The 22,818-nt window shown below is 37.0% G+C and overlaps 1 protein-coding gene across 2 annotated transcripts in view; it reads left to right on the forward strand.

Annotated features, from left to right (window-relative positions):
• The window catches only part of EPHA3 (EPH receptor A3), a 225,728-nt gene that overhangs the window by 170,380 nt on the left and 32,530 nt on the right, over positions 1-22,818 (forward strand). Inside the window, exons 7-12 of one of the 2 annotated variants that reach the window (XM_069869140.1) lie at positions 5,524-5,683; positions 6,452-6,554; positions 7,009-7,076; positions 11,505-11,630; positions 15,678-15,863; positions 20,728-20,789. In XM_069869140.1, coding sequence (XP_069725241.1) covers positions 5,524-5,683; positions 6,452-6,554; positions 7,009-7,076; positions 11,505-11,630; positions 15,678-15,863; positions 20,728-20,789 — 705 coding nt within the window. Of the gene's footprint in view, positions 1-5,520; positions 5,684-6,451; positions 6,555-7,008; positions 7,077-11,504; positions 11,631-15,677; positions 15,864-20,727; positions 20,790-22,818 lie in introns of both variants that reach the window. The other variant, XM_069869130.1, reaches the window with a different exon arrangement.

The following is a 22,818-nucleotide window of genomic DNA, read 5'->3' on the forward strand; positions in this document are numbered from 1 at the left end:
TAAATAGGTTCTGCTTTTTATGGACACTTTCTTGTATTTACAGCTGTTGATTTCTACATCTTATAAAGATCTTTATTTAGGAAAAGAACACATCTTCATAACAGAATATGATATTTTAGTAAATCTGACTGGTAGGATTGAAAAGACCATCAATTGTTGTAAAGATTGTGAAGAGCAGTATTAGCCATCTTTAGGTAGACCAGCGAGATCATTTGATAGAATATATTACTACGAAGTTGACAGATATTTAAAAAAAAGTCAGAAATAACAATTACTTTTAGCATTTACTAATGCTGTTCATATCTATAAATGAGGCTTATATTTCATACATACCAAGGAAGACATGGTACCAATAACCAATATCTACTTAGAAACTGCTCTTAAAAAGACTCCACAGGTATTCAATTTATCTTTAGAAAGTTTTCTCATGGAGCCTACTAGGGGGACACTGTGGTATTGATAGTCCCATGCCTGAGCTCCAGCCACAGGTTGGGAATCAGAAAAACAAATTATGGAAAGATTTCTCCCAGATTAACACATCGTCTGGTTTTAGATGTTTTGAGGTTTTTTTTTGGTGAGCACTTGAACGTTCAAAGACCTTAGTAACAATCTGAACATATGGAATATTACAGATATTACAGATAAAAGGTGAAAAAGAAAGCTTCCTAAACATTTCAGTTCAGTCTCACCTTATAGAGCAGTAGCCTGTAGACTTTCGCTTTCGTTTGGGTTTTTTTTTCCTGTTATTCCAATGGAGACCCGATCAAAGTCCAGTTCCTAAGCTTGAGAAGTAAAAGAGAGCTGGCTCACATATCATAATGTCTGTATTAGTACATCCTTAGTACCGAAGGGACACAAGAATTATTTAGGCTCTTTTTTTCCAATTTTTTAAAGAAAAGAAGTTAGATATAGCCTTTAGGTAAGGCTTGGAAGAGCTATTTATCTCTGAGAGAGCCTACAACTGAACGACCCCAGAACTGCAGCCTGTTTTGCACAGACTAGGCTATTTTTCTGCATGATTAACTTGTGTTTCATTTGAGACCTACCTCGCTGCTCTTGCTGCCTTTGGCCATACCTTTGTTTTACAAGAGCTGTGGCAGCCCCATCTCCAGTCTCCCCAGGTGGAAGTCCTTGCCTGGGTGGCTCTGCACAAGTTCCACAGGGTGCAGGATGTAATGCGTGTGTGTATTGCACATTGTGGAGTTAGGATGATCTCTCCCTTTGGAGCAAATAAAACTAGAGAGATTTTTTTCCCTTGTGTGCATTTAGTTAATTTTAAGTGAACCACACTTTACTTGTGTATTTGGTTTTTTTGCTATGTTTTGATCATTGTTCTACACTGAAATTTACTTGCTTTGTTCAAGAAGATTGTCATTTACAGTACTATTTTAAGAACAAACTAAGCATGTGGCTGCTATTTCCAATGACTGTATCCAGTCTTGTGGAACAACTGGTTATCATAAGGCACCTTCATAAGACAACCAGTCTTATGAGGCTGATCTTGCACATGTGTTTCTTCCCTTTGAAGTCTGTGATCAAGAGTTCATATGCACCAGACAGCTTTCTTAAACCAAAAAGCCAACTGCTTGACAATAGAAGCCAGACCATTTAGAGCAAAGGGTTTTTAAAAAGCAACTTCTGACACCAGTGTTTCTAATGTGTGTTCTGCAGCCCCTTGAGGAGTCAGGAGCCTATTCCTTATGGTTTGTGAAAGGTAACTAAGAAAAGCAAATCTATTGTGAAGAGGCTTTAAATCCATTGCTCTTTCTAGCTTTGCAGATTGAAAACGATTGACAACTACTCTGTACATGTTAAAATTATGGAGGTCAGAGCAGCCCATGCTGGACTGTTACTCTCCATGTCTTATCCAAGTACCTTTGGAAGATGCCACTTTTCAGTCTGAGAGCTCTAAGCAGCCCTCTCACCTCCTTTCTTTTAAACTTGTCCAGTCCATTTGAATTTCTGCTTCAGGAATCATCTTGGTCAGGCTTGCTATATAGACCCCTGCTGTTAAGCGGCAGCTGCTAGGAAATAAACCCTTCATGGTTAGCAATGGGGTTTTCAATCCACAACATTATGAACTGAGAGTGACAATTTTTCAGGCTCAATGTTTAGAATAGAATTGTGTTGTTTATAAAAATCTATAGGGCCTGATTCTGATGCCCCGGTAAGTATTTAAAGCATTTTTAAGAAATAAAATCTTCTTTCAGAGGAATACTGTACAGAAGTTCTAGGCATTTATTTTATGGTAGGGCATAACATTTTATGTTACGTTAATTACCAAATGACACCTCAGTTTAGTACACCCACATACTGTTGTGCTGGATTTTAACTGTCTCAGTCGTCAAAGCACATGTATAACAAAAGTCAGGGCTTTTTTCCTATACAAGCAGATACTTTTTTCCTCCTTTTCCTTGCTCACATAATTATGTTCTCTGTGAGAAGTATCTTGTCATGCAAAGATAGGAAAAAAAAGCTGTCTCCTAAACACCTCATGTAAACTGTTAATTGCTTCATTTGAATATGTGGCTTACAATTATGGTAACTAAATCCCACATACTTTATTAAGGTGAAGTCTACTGCAAACAGTGAATGAAATTTAATTGCAGTCTCACATTACTAAAATAGATTTTCCTTTGTCATCTTAGAAATTTTGTGCTCAGTAGACTGGTTAAAGATAACAAATAAAGAATCGTATCTAGTTTGTGCACACTTGACAATAAAGGGAAAAAGTATTGGGATGGTGAGTTCCTTCCAAAGATGTGTAGTTTGGTTTTGGCCTCTCAAGTGTACGTGCAGCTGATGGGGAAAATGTTCTTCCTCATATAATATAAACACTTACAGTGCTTATCTGAAAAAGCACATACCGTTCACTCTCGCTTGTACTGCCTCTATAAATGTTAAATGTATCCAAAATATGTCTTTTGTAAAACACAGTTTAAAATTATAAAATGTCATTTGCAAATGAGACACTAACAGTAGTGGGATTTGCTTCCCAGTAAAGATTGTGTCTGGTAAACTGTGCAGAAATATTCAGGAAGAATACGCTTTATGCATCCAAGTAAAGATTTATCATCAAACAGTGTTTGGTTAAAGTTCTGCTTGACAAAGGCTGACTCTCCTTTTTGTATATTCGTTCTGCTTATGGCAGCTATAGTGCCATATCTCTGAAGTTTTACTTCATCCCCAAGAAAGATAAACTTGAGCTTTTATGTGGTGTTTCACTGATTTGATTACTATTAACATTAAAAATGACTCACAAAATATGTGTGTAAAAAGCTTACCATAAACTAAGATACCATGATATCCTCCGTGCTATTGTTTTAAAGTTTTATTTTCCATGTTCCATTGCAGATTATTAACAGACAGGGCCATGACTGTGTTTTCCCTTGTACATTTATATCTGCACAAGAAGGAAATATTTGCATTTCATAAAAGCAGCCTGAAGTGAGATGAAAATGAATGTCCAGTCATAGCATACACAAAAGATCTTGTGTTTTAAAGACAAGATTACTATGTCTTTGAAATTAAAATAGTAACCTACATTCAACTGAATGATGAGATAAGGAAAGCCTGCAAATTATAACACTAGGCCTTTATTAGTTCATATATAAATAATTTTACCTCCTTAGAATATGTTCCTCTAAGTTTTTCTCCCTTGAATTTATAACAGAATTTTTTTTCAGAGAAGTATCAGGAAACCATGAGGAGGTCCAACGCTGATTTCCTTTTTATTCTTTGTGTTTGATGGAAATGGCCATGGTAAACATTTTTATAAGTCATTTTTTGAAGACTAAATCCAGCTCACCCTATTGGAGGTTTTTGTTCTGGATGGTAACATTCATGCACAGGTTTAGCTGCTTTTTCTCTTTTTTTCTTTTTTTTTTTTTTTTTCCCTCTCACTCCTCCTTTTACTGTGATTATTCATGTGCATGTTGTTTATTATTATGTGGAAATTCTGGCCATTTCCCTAACTGTGGTGTAAATGTTTCCGTTTCTTTGTATGTCAAAGACTGCCAAGAACACAGTAGTTAGGCTTCTTTAGCATCAAAGTGAACACTTTATGCTGTCAGCCTACTAACTTAGACTAAATCTAACTTTCTTACCCTAGAGAGCACTGCAGAGCAAGCACAATAAATGAGGTCTAGTCACTTGAACATGTCCCATGAAGGTGAGATGGCTTTGGTGATGAGTGTGTTGAGTATTTTCCAACCTCTGTATTTGCGCATCAGTGACCTAGTGTTGCCAGAGTTACAACGTCAGTACCTTGCAGGCTAATGCAAAGCCATAAAATGTAGTGGGAATTACATGAGATCATTTGCATCTGACATATGTTAACTCAGTTTCTGCTTTCAACTGGGCAAAAATCAATTATTTTAGTGTATTTCAATGTGTTCAAAGTAAAAGGGCAGCATATGAAACCCCCACCACATCCAGAATAAAAAAGTACATCATTGCAAAGTGAAACAGCTGAGATTCTTGCAGTTACCGACATGTATGGCTGCTGTCCAAGATTTTTTCTGAGGCGGTTCCAGCTGCCAGTTTTAGGAAGCCAAAAATGTTCTTTTGGTACAGGAGAGCTTTAGTAAAATAAGCACTACATCAGGCCTCAAATACATGCTTGAATTTTTAGTGAATTTAGTAATTTAAATTTATAGTGGCAGTGAGACGTACTTTGAACAGAATTAGCATTCTACACAGTGGGATATGTATCCAAACTTACTAAATTACAAAATGGTCAATTTCTTGTTTTATATAAAAAGTCATTATGTCAGAAATGTGTGACTGTTAAGCAGGGTGTGTCTGTGAGCTTATTGTCTGCACTGGATGCACATTTTGCTCTCTAGTAAAAACTAGTAAGGAGCAAACGCATGTCTCCTTTCTGAGTGTGGGAGCCCAAGACTCATTCAGCTGCAAGTTCAGTGGGGTTTTGCCTAAAGAGGATGGACACATCAGGCTAATAGTTTTTGTAGCATAATGGAAAACCAGTTATAATCGCATTTTCACAGAGCTGAGGTGAGGAGCATAAGTGGACTTTCTCTTCTGACTGTAATAGAGGTAAATTCTGTCTTGTAAAACATGAGGGAGTGAAAACTGCATTCTGCAGTAGCTCTGCAGATCTTTAAGATGTCTAAGTTGACCTGTTACAACTTCCAGTTCAATACCATTAGCAAATCTGTTTTATCTTTTTTAAATTACATTTTAGTCTTCATTTTATTTTTGTATTACAGGCTATGGACAAAATGATGCAAAACTATTTAATGAAATGCCCTGTGCTCAGCATGTCTAGCATTTAATTTATAGCACAAGGCCACAGAAGCTCTAAAGATTTAGATTTCTTGCTAATCAAAAGATTTTTAGCTGATTGAAAATTAATGGCTGTAGAAGCATTTGTCAGGCTATAAATATTAAAAATATACCGGTGCTATCCAGGTGATTTGTAATAATTTTGTATCACCCAGCTTTTGTTTCTGTTTTTTCAGGGTATGGTTTTAATCTCATAATTTCTCTTCCCAAAAGCAGGAACAAGAGACAAGCTATACTATTCTGAGAGCAAAAGGCACCAACGTTACCATCAATGGCCTCAAACCTGATACCACCTATGTATTCCAAATTCGAGCACGAACTGCAGCTGGATATGGGACAAACAGCCGCAAGTTTGAATTTGAGACCAGTCCAGATTGTATGTATTTGTTCAAATGGTTAAACTGACTTCCTGCCCAGTTTCTGACTGATTTTAATCACTCCTTTCACTGGCTTTCCAGTTTAGTAAATGTGACTCATAACTATTTATGTGTTTTTCTGGGTAGCATTACTATATAACTTTATGTTTTATCATTAAATTTCAAACATGCTATAAAGTGTATGCCATGAATATCACAGGTAGTATTTTCTTGCATTCCCTACCTGGCCTTGCCTAGTTTCTTGTTTAAAATAAAAATAGTTACAAACTGCTGTTATGGTGATGTGTAGCTTAGGCATACCGGATAAGACTAGGACTCAAGATAGGACAGACAAATACAACAAAGACTAAAATCTCAGTTGCAGTGATAACAAATTTCATAATTTAGAGGTTAAGTAGTTTTATCTGAAAAGTAATTTCTTGCCAATGAAAAATTCCTTACTGACTGTGACAAAAATCTATGTATGCCATGGCATGTATGTTTGTATTTACACATAGGTTTAGATAGATGTATCGGTTTAACAGCTGTTACTGCAATCAGCAACAGTAAAAATTAGCAGTCACGGAAAGATGACTAGAGTCTTTTGTTTTCTTCCCTCATATTTATTTGTCTGATGAAAAATTACTTAATAGATTAAATATTTGGCAGGAGACCAAATGCTATATAGTGATGATTTAATCTGTCTGTTCCCTATATGAATGTCAATTGTGATTTAATCAGTGTTTTGTGTGTGGAAGGTCACATATCTTTTTGTGTTAACTTTTCAGCATTCTCCATTTCCAGTGAGAATAGCCAGGTTGTAGTGATTGCCATTTCAGCAGCAGTAGCCATTATTCTCCTCACAGTTGTGGTGTACATCCTGATTGGAAGGTTAGTTTATCATCTGGTTTGCACATTTACTCCTATTTCGATTTCCCTGGGGAGTCTTGATGAGCATGGCAAATCGGGTGTCGTTGAGCAGTGGCGTGCCTAGTTTGCACCTTCTCCTTTGTCTGCTGCCGAGAAGCTCTGTATACTGCTTCATGCTCTGTAATGAGCCCGCTAACGTTAGCAGCCCCAATCATGCAGCAGTTGTTAAAAAATGCTATAAACGCATTCTTAGGCAACTGTAAAATTAAACTGTGGGGGTCAAAAATCAACAAATCCTCTCATTAGCCAATTTCCTCAAATTCCCTGGGAACATAATATACCTCTATAGGGCACAGGGAATGTAAATATCATGAAACTTTCAAAGAGGCATTTAATTGTGGTGGGAAAATGTTTTATTCTGTTTCCACCTGCAGTTAATGTATAAAATTCTTTTTTTTTCCTCTGTTATTTGTAGATTCTGTGGATACAAGAAATCTAAGCATGGCACTGATGAGAAAAGACTACATTTTGGGAATGGCCACCGTAAGTTATTGAAGCCTTTTAATGCTTCCAGATCTGTTGAATTCATCCCCTAGATAACTGGTATTTTTTCAATTTATGAAAAAAATCATACCTCACTTAAACCACAGTGAAATTATGAAGATAATTATCTCTTCTCTTGTGGGTAAGGAGATTTTCCCCAAACAATTATTCTTTGTTTCAAATCCTTTTATCTGTGTTCATGTTAGTAATGAGCAAAACATTGCTGTCTATGTTCAAACGGTGTGTGTGATTAACAATATGATATTGATTCTGTTGTGCATTACTGAAATGCGGAACGTAACTTCAACTTCCTCATTATCATCTGTTTAAATTCAAAGAAATTAACTTTTTTTCCAAAGCAAAATATAAAATCAATGACTTCTGTCTTGATGACTACTGAAAGAGCTGTGAACATTGCTTGCTTGAAGAAGTTGACCCACTAATAATTTAGTTTGGTTTCATTTTAAGCGTAGGCTGAAAAGTGATTTGGAGTAGCTTCTTAAATAAGAATAACTACTAAATAAATATCTCACAAATTAATTTTTTGATAGAGCAATACATTACAAATACATTTCGTTCAAGTCTTAATTCCCCGCTTGCAAGAATAAATATGTCTGTGCTTTCTTTTGGTCTCATGTAGGACTAAGAAGACAAACTTTCTATTGACTTCTGTTATCTTTGTATTGTAAAAATTGTATATAGTTAAGGGTGTGAGATTTTGCTCTTCCTGAGGTATATGGGCTACTTTTGAAATATATTCAAAAGCCAAACCTGAAGCCTATCTATTTCTGATGTTTGTGTACCCCTTTTAGTAAGGGTAAATAGAACTTTAATCATGGCTACTCTGGGTTGTTAGGTGGTCCCATGTGAAAGGAGCAGCATGTAGCAAGATCCCATGCAACAGATGCTTCGAGCAGGAAGTGTTGATTATTCTGAGCCTGGGCACATGTCCTGGCTACCAGGAAAAAGTAGCTTGCTATGACCCATGGCTGGAGGGGGGTGTTGTCTTTCTCTATTTCAGCTCCTCTCTAATCCTAAATCCTCCCTGGCATGTGCATAACCCTGCAGCACTTCTCCACAGCAGTGAAGCTGTGGATCATGAAGACTAGATCACAGCCAAAGCTTTGTCCATACCATCTTTAAAACAGAAATGAATTAGTTTTGGAGCAGAAGTTGAGAGCACAGGAAGGTGATAGTTTAACATTTCTTATCAGGAGCAGGGAGAGGAATTCTTGGATTTTTTTGTCACTCCATTTTGGATTTTTTTTCATCCTTACAGTGCAAAAATAATGCCCATCATAAATACCAAGATTGGAAATTCCTTTTTTTTTTTTTTCACCCACAAAGTTCCTGATGTCTGACAAGCACATTTTTAAAAAGTGTAGTTTGTCTAAGAGAGTTGGGCTTGTTCAGGCTAAAGAAGAGAAGGCTCCTGGTAGACCTTATAGCAGCCTTCCAGTACTTAAAGGGGGCCTACAGAAAGACTGGGGAAGGGCTCTTTTTCAAGGAGTGCAGGGATAGGACAAGGGGTAATGATTTTATGCTGAAAGAGGGTAGATTTAGATTAGATATTAGGCAGAATTTTTTTCCTGTGAGGGTGGTGATGCATTGGCACAGAAGTCATGGATGCCCCATCACTGGAGGTGCTCAAAGCCAGGTTGGGTGGGGCTTTAAGCAACCTGATCTAGGGGAAACGGTCCCTGCCTGTGGCACGGGTATTGGATCTAGATGATCTCTGAGATCCCTTCCAACCCAAACCATTCCATTTTTCTATGATTATTATTTTAAGTTTGGACCCCATCCTTATCTCCAGAAAGCCGTGAGCATGCATGTCCACAAAATATGTGCTCCATTTCCCCTGCACTGTCAAGGGATACACAAGCTATAACAGTGGGCTTACCTTGTGCAGCTCAACAGCCACTAACCCTACTAGTCTTAGAAAAATCTGTACTCTTACATGTGGCCCATAGAATTAATGCTTCATCATCCAAATTTAATGAGCTTATAAAATAAAAGCAGCCAGTAAAAAAAGTGTCACAGACAAATAACAGGTCAGAGTTTGCTCTCCTTACTCCCACACAATGGAAACTTGCAATCAGTATTCTTAAACACGTCAGTGCTGTTAAATTCCTGTGGATTAAATTGCTTTTAATTTGGCTTTAGATATTTATGTACTGTTTTCTGAGTAGTGCCATGCTGATTCAATGTGCTGTAAGAACAGAGCCCATCATGGACCTGGTAGTTGTATTAGAAAATCTTGGAAATTATTTATTGATTTTGCAGATATTTTTCTGTTAGTATTTGTAGGTAGGTATGTGTGTGGCTGTTGAAAGTTTATTCTACTAAATTACAGTCTTTCTCAAAGAATAAGAAAATTAACTAAAAAAGAATAAAGTAACTTCCATGGCTGTCGTAAACTTTCAGCATCTTAAGTACAGCAGCTGGTTTATTTCAGTCAGTTTGTTCTGAATTACTTTAAAAATGTCTCCAGCCATGAACTATTCCCTGCAGCCTTATTACAAATCCTATAATGTTACTTCAAAGGAGCAAAAATGTTTTACCTCCTCAGATCCTTCCCCTTTCCCTTCTTTGGCTAGGCCCTTTTTATTTTTTTGCTACTCTTAAGGCAATTCATGCTGTTAAAATGAAAATGTAAATTATTATGTTTGCACAGAATGAGCTGTAAAGTAGTACAGCTTAACACATGTGCATGTGTTTATTATCTGTTTTTCATGACAGAACCCAGTTACTATACAGGCTGCCCTTAATTATTGGTGTGAAGGGATTATTCTCCTTGCAGTCGCCATCACCTGATCTTGGGAACTTCTGGGGTCAGCATTAAAAATATGCAGCCAAAAAACCCCACAGTGCCAAAGCTTTTAATTGTTATTTTTATTGGGGGCATGGGGGAGCCCATAATGTACATTCAGCATGGACGGAAGGGAGCATTTACAAGATTTTTAACCAACAGCAATATACAGCCAATTACTTTTTGTTTTACTTGCAAGTAATTCTGTAATCATCAGGCTCTTGAAGGAAACAGAGTCGATATTTAATGTCATGCACACACAGCCATTGTGTTAAGAGCATGGCTCTTAGTTTGTATCGGTTTTGAGGCAGTTAGCTTGGGAACTCAGTTTTATCATTCTTTTGTCAATTCTGAGGCTAGTAAATCTGCATAAAATTGATTATTTTTTTTTACATACACTTGGGATTGTTTGACAAAACAATGATGGAGTGCTCTAACTGATGGTCCAAATGTATTTTTTCCTATTTCTGTAATCCCCCAGCAAAAAAGGTTTAACTATTCTAGCAGTCAACAAATCAAGGCAGTATAGTAATGGCAAGATGAAAAGGATGTTCCTGAGTGGGTTAAGGCAGTTCTTGTGGGAAGAGTTAGTAACATCTACAAGACCAACTTATACAGTTAGGAAAATCTAGCATACATGTCCAGGAATGCAGGTTTTGTGTCAGAAGCAGAAAACTTCAAACTGGATATATTATTTCATTTTTTATTATCAAAATATCTTTCTGTTCTAAAGCACATACAGAAGCAGGCACACAAGGTGCTGGGTGCAAGCAAAAGCGGGGCCTTGAGTCACAGGAGGGAGAGAATGAGGATGTGCTCTGCCTTCAGCATCTTTGCTGGACAGAAAGACCGGGAATGATAATATGTTCTACCATCCCCCTCCAGCCCCATTTCTGCTGGAGGAAGAGATGTAGAGAGCTTGAAACTGCCTTTAAAATCATTTGATCGTTTGAACTAGCTGTTGCTCTGGGAAAACAGAACAGTCCCTGGCCAGGAAACTGTAGAGGGGGACAAAATAATAACACAGATGTTAGGGCAACTCAGCACTAGAACCAGACTTTAATAATAAGGAAAACTGGCTGCCGTACGTAGATGTAGTAGCAGAGCGATTGAAGCAGACGTGCATTTGTTCATGTATAATTTTCTTTTCTTATGCGTCTTGGTGGGGGACTCGGAAAGAAAATTTTGACTTAATGTGCTTTTGTAAATATATTACTAGTAACTTTTCAGGTTGACTAGTAACTTTTCAGGTTGTGATGCAACACACACTTTGTTCCTTGCATCTTTGTTGTTATCTTGAAAGGGAGAATATAAGGCAGTGTCTAAATGCGGCAAGCCTGGAGTGGCAGGTATTGTTTTGATATTTGAAAAGCAATTAAATACGGGAAGTGCACATATATTTAAAATCAGTTTTCAGCCTTCTGTGCAATAACTATCTTACAGTCTCTGGTTTCACTCTTGATGGCTCTCCAGGAATCTTAATATAAAGCAGATTGATTTGAAGAAGCAATATACCTTTTCCTTCTATTGATTTGATTTCTATTCTCTCATAAGCTTTCTTCAGAAGGATTAATTAAATGTAAACAATATTCTCTCTCTGAATTTTTTTTTTTACACAGTAAAACTCCCAGGCCTGAGAACTTACGTAGATCCACATACATACGAGGATCCCAGTCAAGCTGTGCATGAATTTGCCAAGGAACTCGATGCTTCTAATATATCCATTGATAAAGTAGTTGGAGCAGGTAACAACCATCAGATATATTGACCTAAAGAAAGTTTTTTGCTGTATCTACTGTTTGACATCTTTGGGTTTATGTGACTGTAAAGAAAATGTTCTATAGATCTTCAAATTAGTAGGTCATATTTACAGCTGACTTCGGTGCATATGAAGAGTGAAGGGCATACAGTTCTGTTTTATTCACCAAAGAAAGCAGATAGCAAGACAATTTTTAAAGGACTCCCATCAGCCCACACTTGGATGCAGCAGTGTTAGAAGTAAAAAGAGAGTTTAGCCTCACTTCCATGTTTCTCTTTAAAACCTGTCAGCGCAGAAAATGGTATCAACTGTGAAGATGTTTTTTTCTTTCCCTTGAAAGGACTGTTGACTGTTATGCCTTGAGTGAAACCACAAACTCATTTCATACCAGTCACCACACATCCATCAGACTGCAATGACCTTTGGTCATTGGATTGATTTTGGTCACTGTTTTGGGTTTGAATTATTGATTGAGGAGGAAAGGCTTGTCTGTCTGATAACTGATTGTCTGAGCCATACAGACACCATAGATTGTTGGATTTACAGAAAACAAACTGTTGAAATGAGCAGATTTTGTAGCAAAGGAGCCAGATTACAGAGGATTTGATCACTGAGTTGTCCGTGCTGCAATGCAGCATGTAGTTCCTGATGTGGTGCATGCTTGCTGCTTGAAGTGAAGTGGCAGATTATCTTGTCAAGTCAGAAGATTACCAAGTGTTAGCTTTCCTGTTAAATTAAAACATTTGTGGAACTAATATTGATTTTCTAATCCATTAGAAATTACTGACTCTTTTATTTTTGCTTCTCTCAAGATTTACTATTTGAATTAAAATCTTGAGATGTGACACTGACTCCTAGTGTATAGCAAAACATTTTCATATCAAAAAAAATGTAGATTCAAACTACGGTACTTGCTGCATCTCCTGAATTACCCAGTAAAGAGAAACCATATTCATTCTTGCTTATTGTGGATACTGCTTTTATGAAGTTAGGTTATTTTCTGCAAAGGTACAATATTTGTTCCTTGCTGGTTCTAATTTTGCCCCACAAGAGTGCACTGTTCTCCATAATCTTCAGTCAAGACGGCAAAGCTCTGCTTTCTGCACATAATAGAAAATTAATGTGAAGATAGAGAAGGGAGTTACTGAAAAGCTAAGTCCAAGATCAGTATGTGTCCTTATAAGACTTTCAGGAGCCTTCTTTCACAAGTGTAAGTTTCCTAACCCTGGGCTGTATGCAGTATATGAATCTAGAAAACAAATATATAGGAACCAATAATATGTCATATTTTATAGCTCATTGTTCTGACCTATTTTTAATCAGAATGCACGTGAGAATGAAAGGTAAACCCAAATTTGCCAAATATGGCCTCTGAAAATGGAGGAAGAGTTTTCTGAGGGGCTTCAAATAAGGGATGTGTCCTTAAAGATGCGGGTGGTTTAAAAATAAGCCCCTTTGCTCCATTCCACTTCAGTGACAGCAGGTCCCTCTAGATCCTTTATGGAGGCTTGGACTCTGGATATAAACCCCCTGCATTTATTGGAGGCCATGACTCAGATTCATGTAGCCCAAATTGCATATGGCATTACAGTTAGCATTTCCTCTTGGCACTTGTCCAGAGATGCCAACAAGAAGAGCCAGGCAGGGAAGAACAAATGAAAATCAGGCTACAGCGTGCTAGGAGCTTCCAAAATGCATTCATAGCATCACTTTTCACTGCTGTCACGTTCAGCATGTGATAGCTTTTGCATTCAGAGCAAGTGTATCTGATGCTGCTTTTGCAGAAATGCTTCTTTCCTCCTCAAAAGCAGAAAGACAATTCTTGTCTCTTACTTGAGTCAATGACTTATTTGAGTGAATGACTTGGTCTTGTTGTGCCCTTCTCCTTTACAAATGCAAGTGTGAATGAAATTATAAAAAGACAGTGGTTTGAGAAGAATGGATTCATTTAACTGCACTGAAGTGTGACGTAAGTAGTGAGACCTTCAAGTCAGGCAAGTGATCTTGATATTCTGAGTAGTAGTTTTCCAAGTAGTTTTTTGCAGTTTTAGCCAAAAGTCTCTCAGAATAGAGGGCAGCTTACATAGCTTTGAAAACATACCCAAATGCAATAAGGAAATATTCTTGTCCAAAAGAACCTCAATAAAAACACAAGGGATTTTAGTGGGAGGCTAAGCATAAGAAAACTGAGGTCAGGAGCCACTTTTTCGTATTTTTCTTTTCAGTAATTCTTTCTTTTAAAACAACTCACTTGTTTTTATGGATCCAGTTCAGCAAACCACTTAAGAAGTTTAAATCCAATTGGATAGCAAGAGAATACTACAATGTACTTCCTTGATTTGAGGTAGATTTATGTGTGTGCTTTGCTGAACATGGAAGCAAGCAATTGCTTTTCTTTCAAAGTCTAAATGTACTTTTAGCATAACATCTTGTTAATAAAATTGTTTTTAAAAATTAGGGACTACCTGTCCATGAACATACTGTGAAGTTTTGCAGTGTCTCACTGAGGTCTTGTAGAATGTTGCTGAAGTGCACAAGGTTTGTGAAACATTAAACTTAGGTGCCTCTCCAACTCCAAGGAAGTTCTGTGCACAGCACTGCAATCATGATTTTAAACACAACAAAGTAAAAGGAGTAGCTGATTTCAGAAAGTTGTATTTTACTTGTCCTCTAAGTTTTAATGCATGGCAAATGCTATTCACTGATACCCTAAGTACCCTATTTAAGAAGAAATCAAGTACTCCTGAAGAGAGATCTTTATATCATGAAAAGCCCTTCTAATAATATGTATTTGCTTTCCACACATAAGTAGGCAATTTGGTCTCCAGGGCAGGTTATACAATGTTTATATGTGTCACATTTTTAAAATAAACACTGCAGAAAGGCTTCAACCTCATCTGTTAAAATCAGTGCAAGGTTTTCCACCTTCCAACTCAAACACGAGTTCTTATTCCTCCTAAACAATATCTGATGAGATCTAGTCCATTTCTTACTGGAACTATGTAATAGTGATTTACAGGAAAGAGATGCCCTGTATATAAAAGGTTAACATAACTGAACTGTCCAGTGAGCTTTTTCCAGCAGGAACATTTCCCAGGAAAGTTAAACCCATTTTATATTCACCAACAACAGTAAGCTCCATTGCTATGACAGGTACAACTTTTTGTTTCTTGCAGCATCACCCAAGTTCCAAACTGTACCACCGTGGCTAAGTGGGGATGTGTTGATGAACATTAGCCATAACTTTTTGCTTCTCAAAATTCAAACAAGTATCAGATAGATTCCGGTCAGAAATGAATGATTGACTGCTGAACTGCTTGCTGAAATCAGCTATAATCTGCATTGACAGTAACTGGGCAATAATTTTAAAAGTTTAGCTTTTTACAGATTTTTGGACCATTAAAACATAGAAGAAAGAGGATACAAAGCCAGGCATCAGAAGATTTATTTCAAGTGCTTTTTTCCCTTCCTTCTGTTTTCAGGATGTGCTTTGGTCTTTATCTTTGTGGTTCTCTGGCAGTATTGAGCTAGGGTTAGTGGTTGAACTGAAGCAGTGTTTGCTCTTAGTAAAGTAAACTAGTTGTTTTGCAGAGGTTGAATATTTTTAATTAAGATGTCTGAAAAGCAGTAACATAACTGGGAACTGTACTGTCTCTGTTTAGTGGAAATCAGGAGTATCACGTTCACAAGGATGCATGACTATACTGATACTTCTGCATTAGTGAACACTCCTGCTATTGTTTCAAAGTGCATCAAATGAAACAAAAAGGGAATTTTCTAATGACATTTATGCATTCCTCTGCTCTGCAGTCGTCTGGATATGCAGTGTAAATAAGTAACATTCTCCAGTTTGACAGCAGAGAACCCAAGCATGGAAGTGTTAAGTAACTATCCAAAGGCCTTCTTTGGAGTATCGGTCTGTGGCCCATGAGTAAATAACACACTTGGGATGTCTGCTGAATGCCAAGGCTTCTTTCTTAAATCTCTGTGAAATAACTACATTTAGTCTTTTGTCATTTTTCCACTCTTCTAGGTGAATTTGGAGAAGTGTGCAGTGGGCGCCTAAAGCTGCCTTCTAAAAAGGAAATTTCAGTGGCTATCAAAACCCTGAAAGTTGGCTACACAGAAAAACAGAGGAGGGACTTCCTGGGAGAAGCAAGCATCATGGGACAGTTTGACCACCCTAATATTATTCGATTAGAGGGAGTCGTGACTAAAAGTAAGATATGACAGGGGCATCTGTTTTGCATGGAAAATGTCACTCCAACCAAAATTATTCTGTGATTCACTGATCTTTCTAAGAAAAAGATGAATTAAAATGGATAATCCATGTTTATGCTCTGAAAACCCTTCCAGAGATGTTTATGTGATGACTCTGTTAATACCTACCAAGTATCCTTCAAAAGAGATTACAGCAGAAACACATAGCTTGACTTTTGTGATAGATATTGTATTTTCTCAAAAGGAAGAAAATAATTACCCATGTGAAAGCACCAACTAAACCTATGCTGATGGATTCAATGAAGAATGGTGACAGAGGCAATCACCTTCAGTGCATTTGCAGGACCTTCACTGTCTTGCTGCTATCAGGATGCTGAGAACTTAGAAACAACAGCCTGGGTTAATGAGCTGAGAAAAACTGGAGAATAAAAACTGTCTGCTTGAAAAAAATCTAGAGAGTGTGGAGAAAAAAAGGAGCATTCTAAAGAACACTACAGCTCAGTAGTAAACTGGCAGATTTACTAAACTCCAGAGCTACATATTGCTACAAAGTGGCCAGGAGGCACTTGCTGATAATCTGTTAGCAGTCATGGAGCCTGATGTCCTAAGGTTTCCTAATTGTACTGAAGCAATATGTTCTGCTTTCAACTAAATAGTTTGATTTTATCATTAGCACAAATTAACAAATAGCCTGCTTGGCTACAGCAACCATACTAGTCCATGTGATATTCAGTATTATACTAGTATGAGGCATTTGAAAGATTCTTATTCCTCTTAGTAAAAATTAAAAAAAAAAAAATCTCAGGGCTTTAAGCTGTCAGTAGTAAAATTGATTTTATTTCTTCAATAATACGTGTATTTTAACTAATAGACATTTTCTAAATCTGGCTTTGGGCATTCTTTTTACATGTTTGTATGTTTGTTCTGTTTTGTTTTGTTTTGTTAAAGCAAATTTCTGAATTTCCATTGCAGCATAAAGTGATAAATCTAATAATCAAAGTCCCGCAGTAGTTATTAGGTGGGAGATCAAAAAGATTTTATATGAAGTATTCTTAAAAGAAGTCAGGAATTTTCTGAGATTTTTCAGGAGAATGGGAAAAAATCAGTAGGATGTTTCCTAGTTCATCCTAGAGGAGTCTGCTAGCAAAGCAGCTCCTTACCATTTCAGTGAATTGCTCGGAATGTGCTGAAGACATTTCCAGTTTAACGGGGTAGAAATAAACCAGATACTTTGTTAATAAGGAGATGATTTTATTGGGTTTAAGGAACCTTGTTTTTAAAATTGCATGATTCAAGGTTTCACAAACATAGACAGGCCATGAAAGAATTTCATAGCTTACTACAACAAATTAAATGAAACAAAAACTCCACAAGAATGTGTCTAAAAATAACTAAGGAAAGGTATGTAAAATCCTAGATGTTATGAAGAGACATAATTACAATAATAATACTTTCTCTAGGTGTGATTCTTCAAAGTTTATTTTGCCAATTTAAATAACGAAGTTGTTATTCTTCAGCTTAAGCAGAGCTGCCTGTGTAAATCGAAGTCATCTCTTGCTTTTTAATGACATACACTTTGTACAGTGAGAATAACATTTTCATATCAAAGTTACCTGAAAAGCCATCCTCAGTCTGTACACAGCTGAGCTAAAATCTATTTTAATGCATTTTGTATTTCTGTGGCATTTGAGAAAATAATCTAATTGCTTTGCCTGCAAGAATCTGTGCATTGTTTTTGAATGTGCATTACTAATCCTTTCTATATTCTATGTGACTATTAGTAAGTTTGCTACTCAGCTGTATTCACAGCAGACTGCTGTCTGCTTCAGAGGGGTTGGGAGTGCCGGCTACCTATCACATTTAGGTATGAGAGAGCCAGCTCTGAATGTTCCTGGCTGAAATCAATAAACCCCTCACTGATACAACACTCTTTGCTGTTAGCTTGAATACAGGAGTTGAGAAAACTGTTCTGGAGCTCTATTTATCCGTTTTCCTGGGTAAAATTATATAGCATAAATGCAAGTAAAGATAATCAACTATTTTCTTTGACATTTTGTAGAGTGATAGATGGACAGGAAGTATGTGGGGTTTGTTTTTTTAAAAACAAGCCACTGTACTGTAATAACAAATTAGTAAGTGTTCATATTTATCTATGATAGCTTTTAAATCACATTCCAAAACATTACTTCTTGTTCAGTCAGCAGAGAGCCTGTGGAGTTTTTGCTGGCTCACTTTCAGTACAGGTAATGCATGATAAGCAGGCCATATTACCACTTTTCATTAACCAAATTCATTTTGATGGGTGGCCCTTAGCAATGATCTAGCTTTTCATACTAAGCAGATCTTCTGAAGCAACTCTTCTTAACTGCAGTTGTCATGATCCCTGTAACAGGACCAGTTCTCAAGCTGGGGTGGCTGTGGTTTGCCAGTGGGATAGCGCACTGGCAGTATGAAGGAGGTGTACTCACCAGATAAGACTCCAATCCTTCGCTTTCAGTGCAGAGTTGTTCACCTGTTTCACTTTGATTTCTGTTCTGCATTTTCCTGCTACACTGGTCTCCTGGGTGCACTGTAGGCAATAGTTTTAATAACCAGTGCACATGTTCTGCTTAGTTTACTGATAGTTTACAGCAATTTGTAGCCCGTTAGTATAATAAATTTCAGCAATACTGTTGACACAAGTTGTTATCATGTATAAACGGCTGTGCTTTGATAAATGAATGCAGAATGTTCTTTTAAAAGTGCACCGGGTTGCTTCAGAGCATATGTTTCTTATTATGGACACATTGTCAACTGAATGAGAGTGAAACTCTGCACTTGGGGCGTTCTGAGTGTGGGTGAGCAAGGCGGGAAGATGCTTTCTTAATAATTTGATACACGTATCTTCTTACTCTAATTTCAGCCTTCTGATGTGTCATAAAATTGATGGAGTTTATATGGAATCCAGGCAACTGTCTCCTGGTTTCAAAGTACATAGATTTAGTATAGAAAGTTTTGAGTGCATAATATTGCCTTTTACTTAAAACATAGGGCAGTATTTTCTGTGTGTTACCAGAAATGCCTTTGGGTTAATACTACACAGACAGTAAAAGTTAGCTACTTTTCCTTGCACTGCATATTTCTTGCTACAAAGAGTTATCAAGCAGTAGATTTCTTTTTTGAGATTTTATATTTTTAGGTCTTTATATTGTACCATATCTTCCTATATAATTCAATATTAATATTTCATATTAAAAGTTTGGTCCTAGCAGTTAATGGATGACAGAGTTGATTACCCATTAGTGTGACTCCCGCAGTGTAACATGTCATTTGCACAGCAGAAACAAGCTATTTTAACCCATTAATCCATGTAAAGAGGCCAAGGATTTCCCTCTTATTATAGTGCAGTCATTTTTTGAAATTAATATTTCTCTTCTAATAATTTCGATTTGGTAGAAGTTGTATTTTCTGAAAAAAAAAAAACAAACGAAAAAGGAGTTGTTACCATTTACCTTGCTTTTTTAATGGCTTTCTTATTTTTAACTATACTGGGTGCCTCTTTCAAACCTCATGCTGTTCAGTTTTAAAAGATAGAATTTTGCCATGCTTCCTATTCAGTATTCAGGACTTTATCATGGTATTATCGTCAGATGCCTTCTTGTATTATATGTGAATAATATATTAAATATTATTCCTTAAATAACTTCATGCTCTTACCCACCTTTCTCTCTACCAGAAAGAGAAAATAAACAAAACTTTAGAAAATATTATGAAATAATAAAATCCATGTGAAGGTAAAATATTAGCAGGGCAATGACCTTGTCTGGAAACTTCACCATAATCACATTAATTTCAGTGTTCGTTTCTCTCCAGCTCGTGCAGAGTTGCATATCAAATCTTGGTTGTGTTACAAAATGCCTCAGGTTAAAAAGAATGGTCTCACAAACTGATCTGAGTCTGCACAGACAAGTTTGGAATTATATTAGAGGCTTTTCAATGATGCAGGGCTGTTTCATTGAAGCCTGATGCTGCCCTGTGGATGCAGCACGTTTGGCTAAGTGGTGCTTGGTGGGAGATGAGGTTCATGTTGTCAATGATCCTTCTGCAAAGTGAGGCAGGACTACCTGGAAAGAGGGCTAAACCCCAACCGTGGAAGGTAGCTGTGTTACAGCTCTGCCTTTCTTTCTAGTGTCCTGTATTACTTTTATTCTGCACTTTGCCTTCTGTCTGTATTCCCACTCTAACATTTTCCTCTGCTTACGCTGGGGAAATACTGTATTTCTGCAGTTTAAACGCATTGTAAATACCCTCCTGAGGGAGAATTTTTTTGCTGCTGCCTGTGTGTATGCTATTTAATCTCTCCCTTGCCATAGTGTCTGAGGAACATCTGACTGTGCCCATGCAGTAGAGCACTGCTCCAGAGTCCTTGCATCTCCATTGGGCAGATCAGGGCACCTCTGGAGTGCAGCTGTGACTCCTCCACAGCAAGTGTCCAGTTCCTTTCTAGAGGGAACCTGGGGGCAAATGCATGGCAGAATACACCTACTTCATTGCTTAAATTCCACACTTTTATGAAGGATTATACTCAACAGTGATAGATAAGGCACTGTGTACCGAAAAAGCAGGATGCTTCACTTTGTGTATCGGGACTTAAGCTGTTAAAAATTGCATCAGTTTATGCTGAAATGACTTTATTTCTGTTGATGTTGGTAAAATCACAATTATATTGCGGGCAGAGCTGGTTTTGCCCATGTGTCTTGCTTTCTTTCTAAATGTAAAATTGTCTTGGGGTTTGGAAGATTTAAGCAGATTTGTGACATGCCTGGTTTTACTGATCATCATCTATTCATTTTAAATGCCTGACTACTGTAATATATTTGCAGGTAAACCAGTTATGATTGTTACTGAATATATGGAAAATGGTTCCTTGGACAGCTTCCTACGGGTAAGTGCAATAGGGAACGGCATGATGGAGGACTGGCTTTTGTTCTGAATTTGTTATGCATTTGCAGCCACTATACTCTGATTCATCATCAGCTCTTGTTGCTTGATATTTCATTATTTCCATTCTGTTTTGTGTTCATTGTGATATGTTTAGAAGGCCAGGTATGGATCTGCTAGCCCATTTTGACTGCTTGCAGTAAGTATTATTCCAAAAGGAAGAAAATTTTTCTGTTTTGTTTGTCACATGAATAAGAAAAACAGACCCAAACACAGCAACAGAATGGCACACAAAGATGTAAATTGTTTCTCTAAATGCTGAATTACTACTGTAATGCAGTTATGCTTATTGGTTGGCAGCCTGTATGTCTTACCAAATGATTTCCAAAGTGAACAGATTCATGGATGTTTTTTTTTACAGTAGACCAATAGTGCTTAGCCAAGAGCTGTTTCCCTAAATGTGAAAAGTTTAGGGAATAGCCCCATACCTGAGGGTATTTGAAATGTTTCACTAGCAAACTTTATTGGCCTGTTTTCTTTCCCTCAACCTTAGACATACTAATACTTTTGTTGATTTATCTTTGTTTTCTGTCAAAGTTGGTAGTGAGCCTAAAAAAATTTGAATGCTCCCTGTGTCACCAAGATTTACTTGTGGCAAAACAAGAAGTGTAGCAGAAATGAAATCCCATCTGAGGGGAAACACTAGTTTAGTTTTAATTTGTTAGGGCAAATTCAGCTGTGGCTGGGAGACTGCTTTGGTTCTGCTATGGCTGAGTGACATTATCCCCCAAATTCATAACACTGAACTAGACATTTAACCCCAAAAGGGGATATATTGTCAACCTTAGTTTCAGTATGTACTATATATGTTATGATGTCCACTGGAGCATGTAAAATACATATAAATAATGTGTCAGTATATCCAAATGAAATATATCTGTACTGAACTGTATATATTTTGTTTAGGGTAAAAATCCTTGAAGAAAGCTCTGAGGAAGGAAGAATAATTTCTAACTGTACAAAACAGTTGTTCAGCTTGATTGTTCATTTGAGTGTGGCTTTTTTTTGTTATCTTTTGAGGTATTTTTACTACTGTTATATGGAATCATAGATAAGAACCTTGTGACTCATTAATATCACAGACAACCCAGGACATATAACCCTTTTTATAATTAACTTTTAGAAGTATTTAGTTTGCTTTCCCCATTGCCATTGAAAGGTTATCTCAGCATTTCATTCCTTTCATGGTTAGAACCTTTCTTCTGATTTTTAGCTAAATCTTTTCCAGTGTCTATATAGATCCTCTTGTGTTGGCTCTAGTTACAGAAGGTTTCATAACAGAGAACTGCTAAGAGTCTTTTATAATAATGAATTTCTTCATGAAAGGGGATTCTGAGAGGCTCTTTAAACGTCTGTTGTGCTGTATATTTGTCTAAAGTTTACAGTGTTACCTCTAAGTATATTAATCAAAAATGAAATTAATGCAATCAGTCTTGCGGACTGATTTGTGTGAGCTCACCCCACATGGCAGAGCCAGCTCCATGTATTTAATAAAATTCTGGAAGAAGCAGCAGGAAGAGCTGGAGAGCTGCCCAAGATAATGTATTTATAGCACTGGGGGTTCATTTAAGAGCTGCACTAGGATGTACTGTTGTCCTGTCATATATATATATATCTCAATATCAAAGCTAGATGTTAACAAGCAGCAGTAGGAAGAGCTGGGAGATTTTAAACGTGTCTAGAAGTAGACAATTAGAAATATATGCAACTATTGGTTTCTAGGCTAAATCACAGTGTGTTTAAGTGAATTTTGTGTTCTTGAAGTAGAGGAAGATTTTGAGGAATGAATTTAAATTTGATGGAATTTGAAAGCCACTGAATCAGAAAAAAAGTGCTTGTGTAATAGAAAACTTTCATTAGTCCATTGGGTGGGGCTGGGATTTTCACTAACAATTCTTACATCCTTTCAGGGAAGCTGGACATCTGTTTCCCTAATGTTCTGACTCTCCAGTCTCCTGAGCACACACAACTTA

Source organism: Phaenicophaeus curvirostris, chromosome 1, assembly GCF_032191515.1.
Source record: "Phaenicophaeus curvirostris isolate KB17595 chromosome 1, BPBGC_Pcur_1.0, whole genome shotgun sequence".
NCBI lineage: Eukaryota > Metazoa > Chordata > Aves > Cuculiformes > Cuculidae > Phaenicophaeus > Phaenicophaeus curvirostris.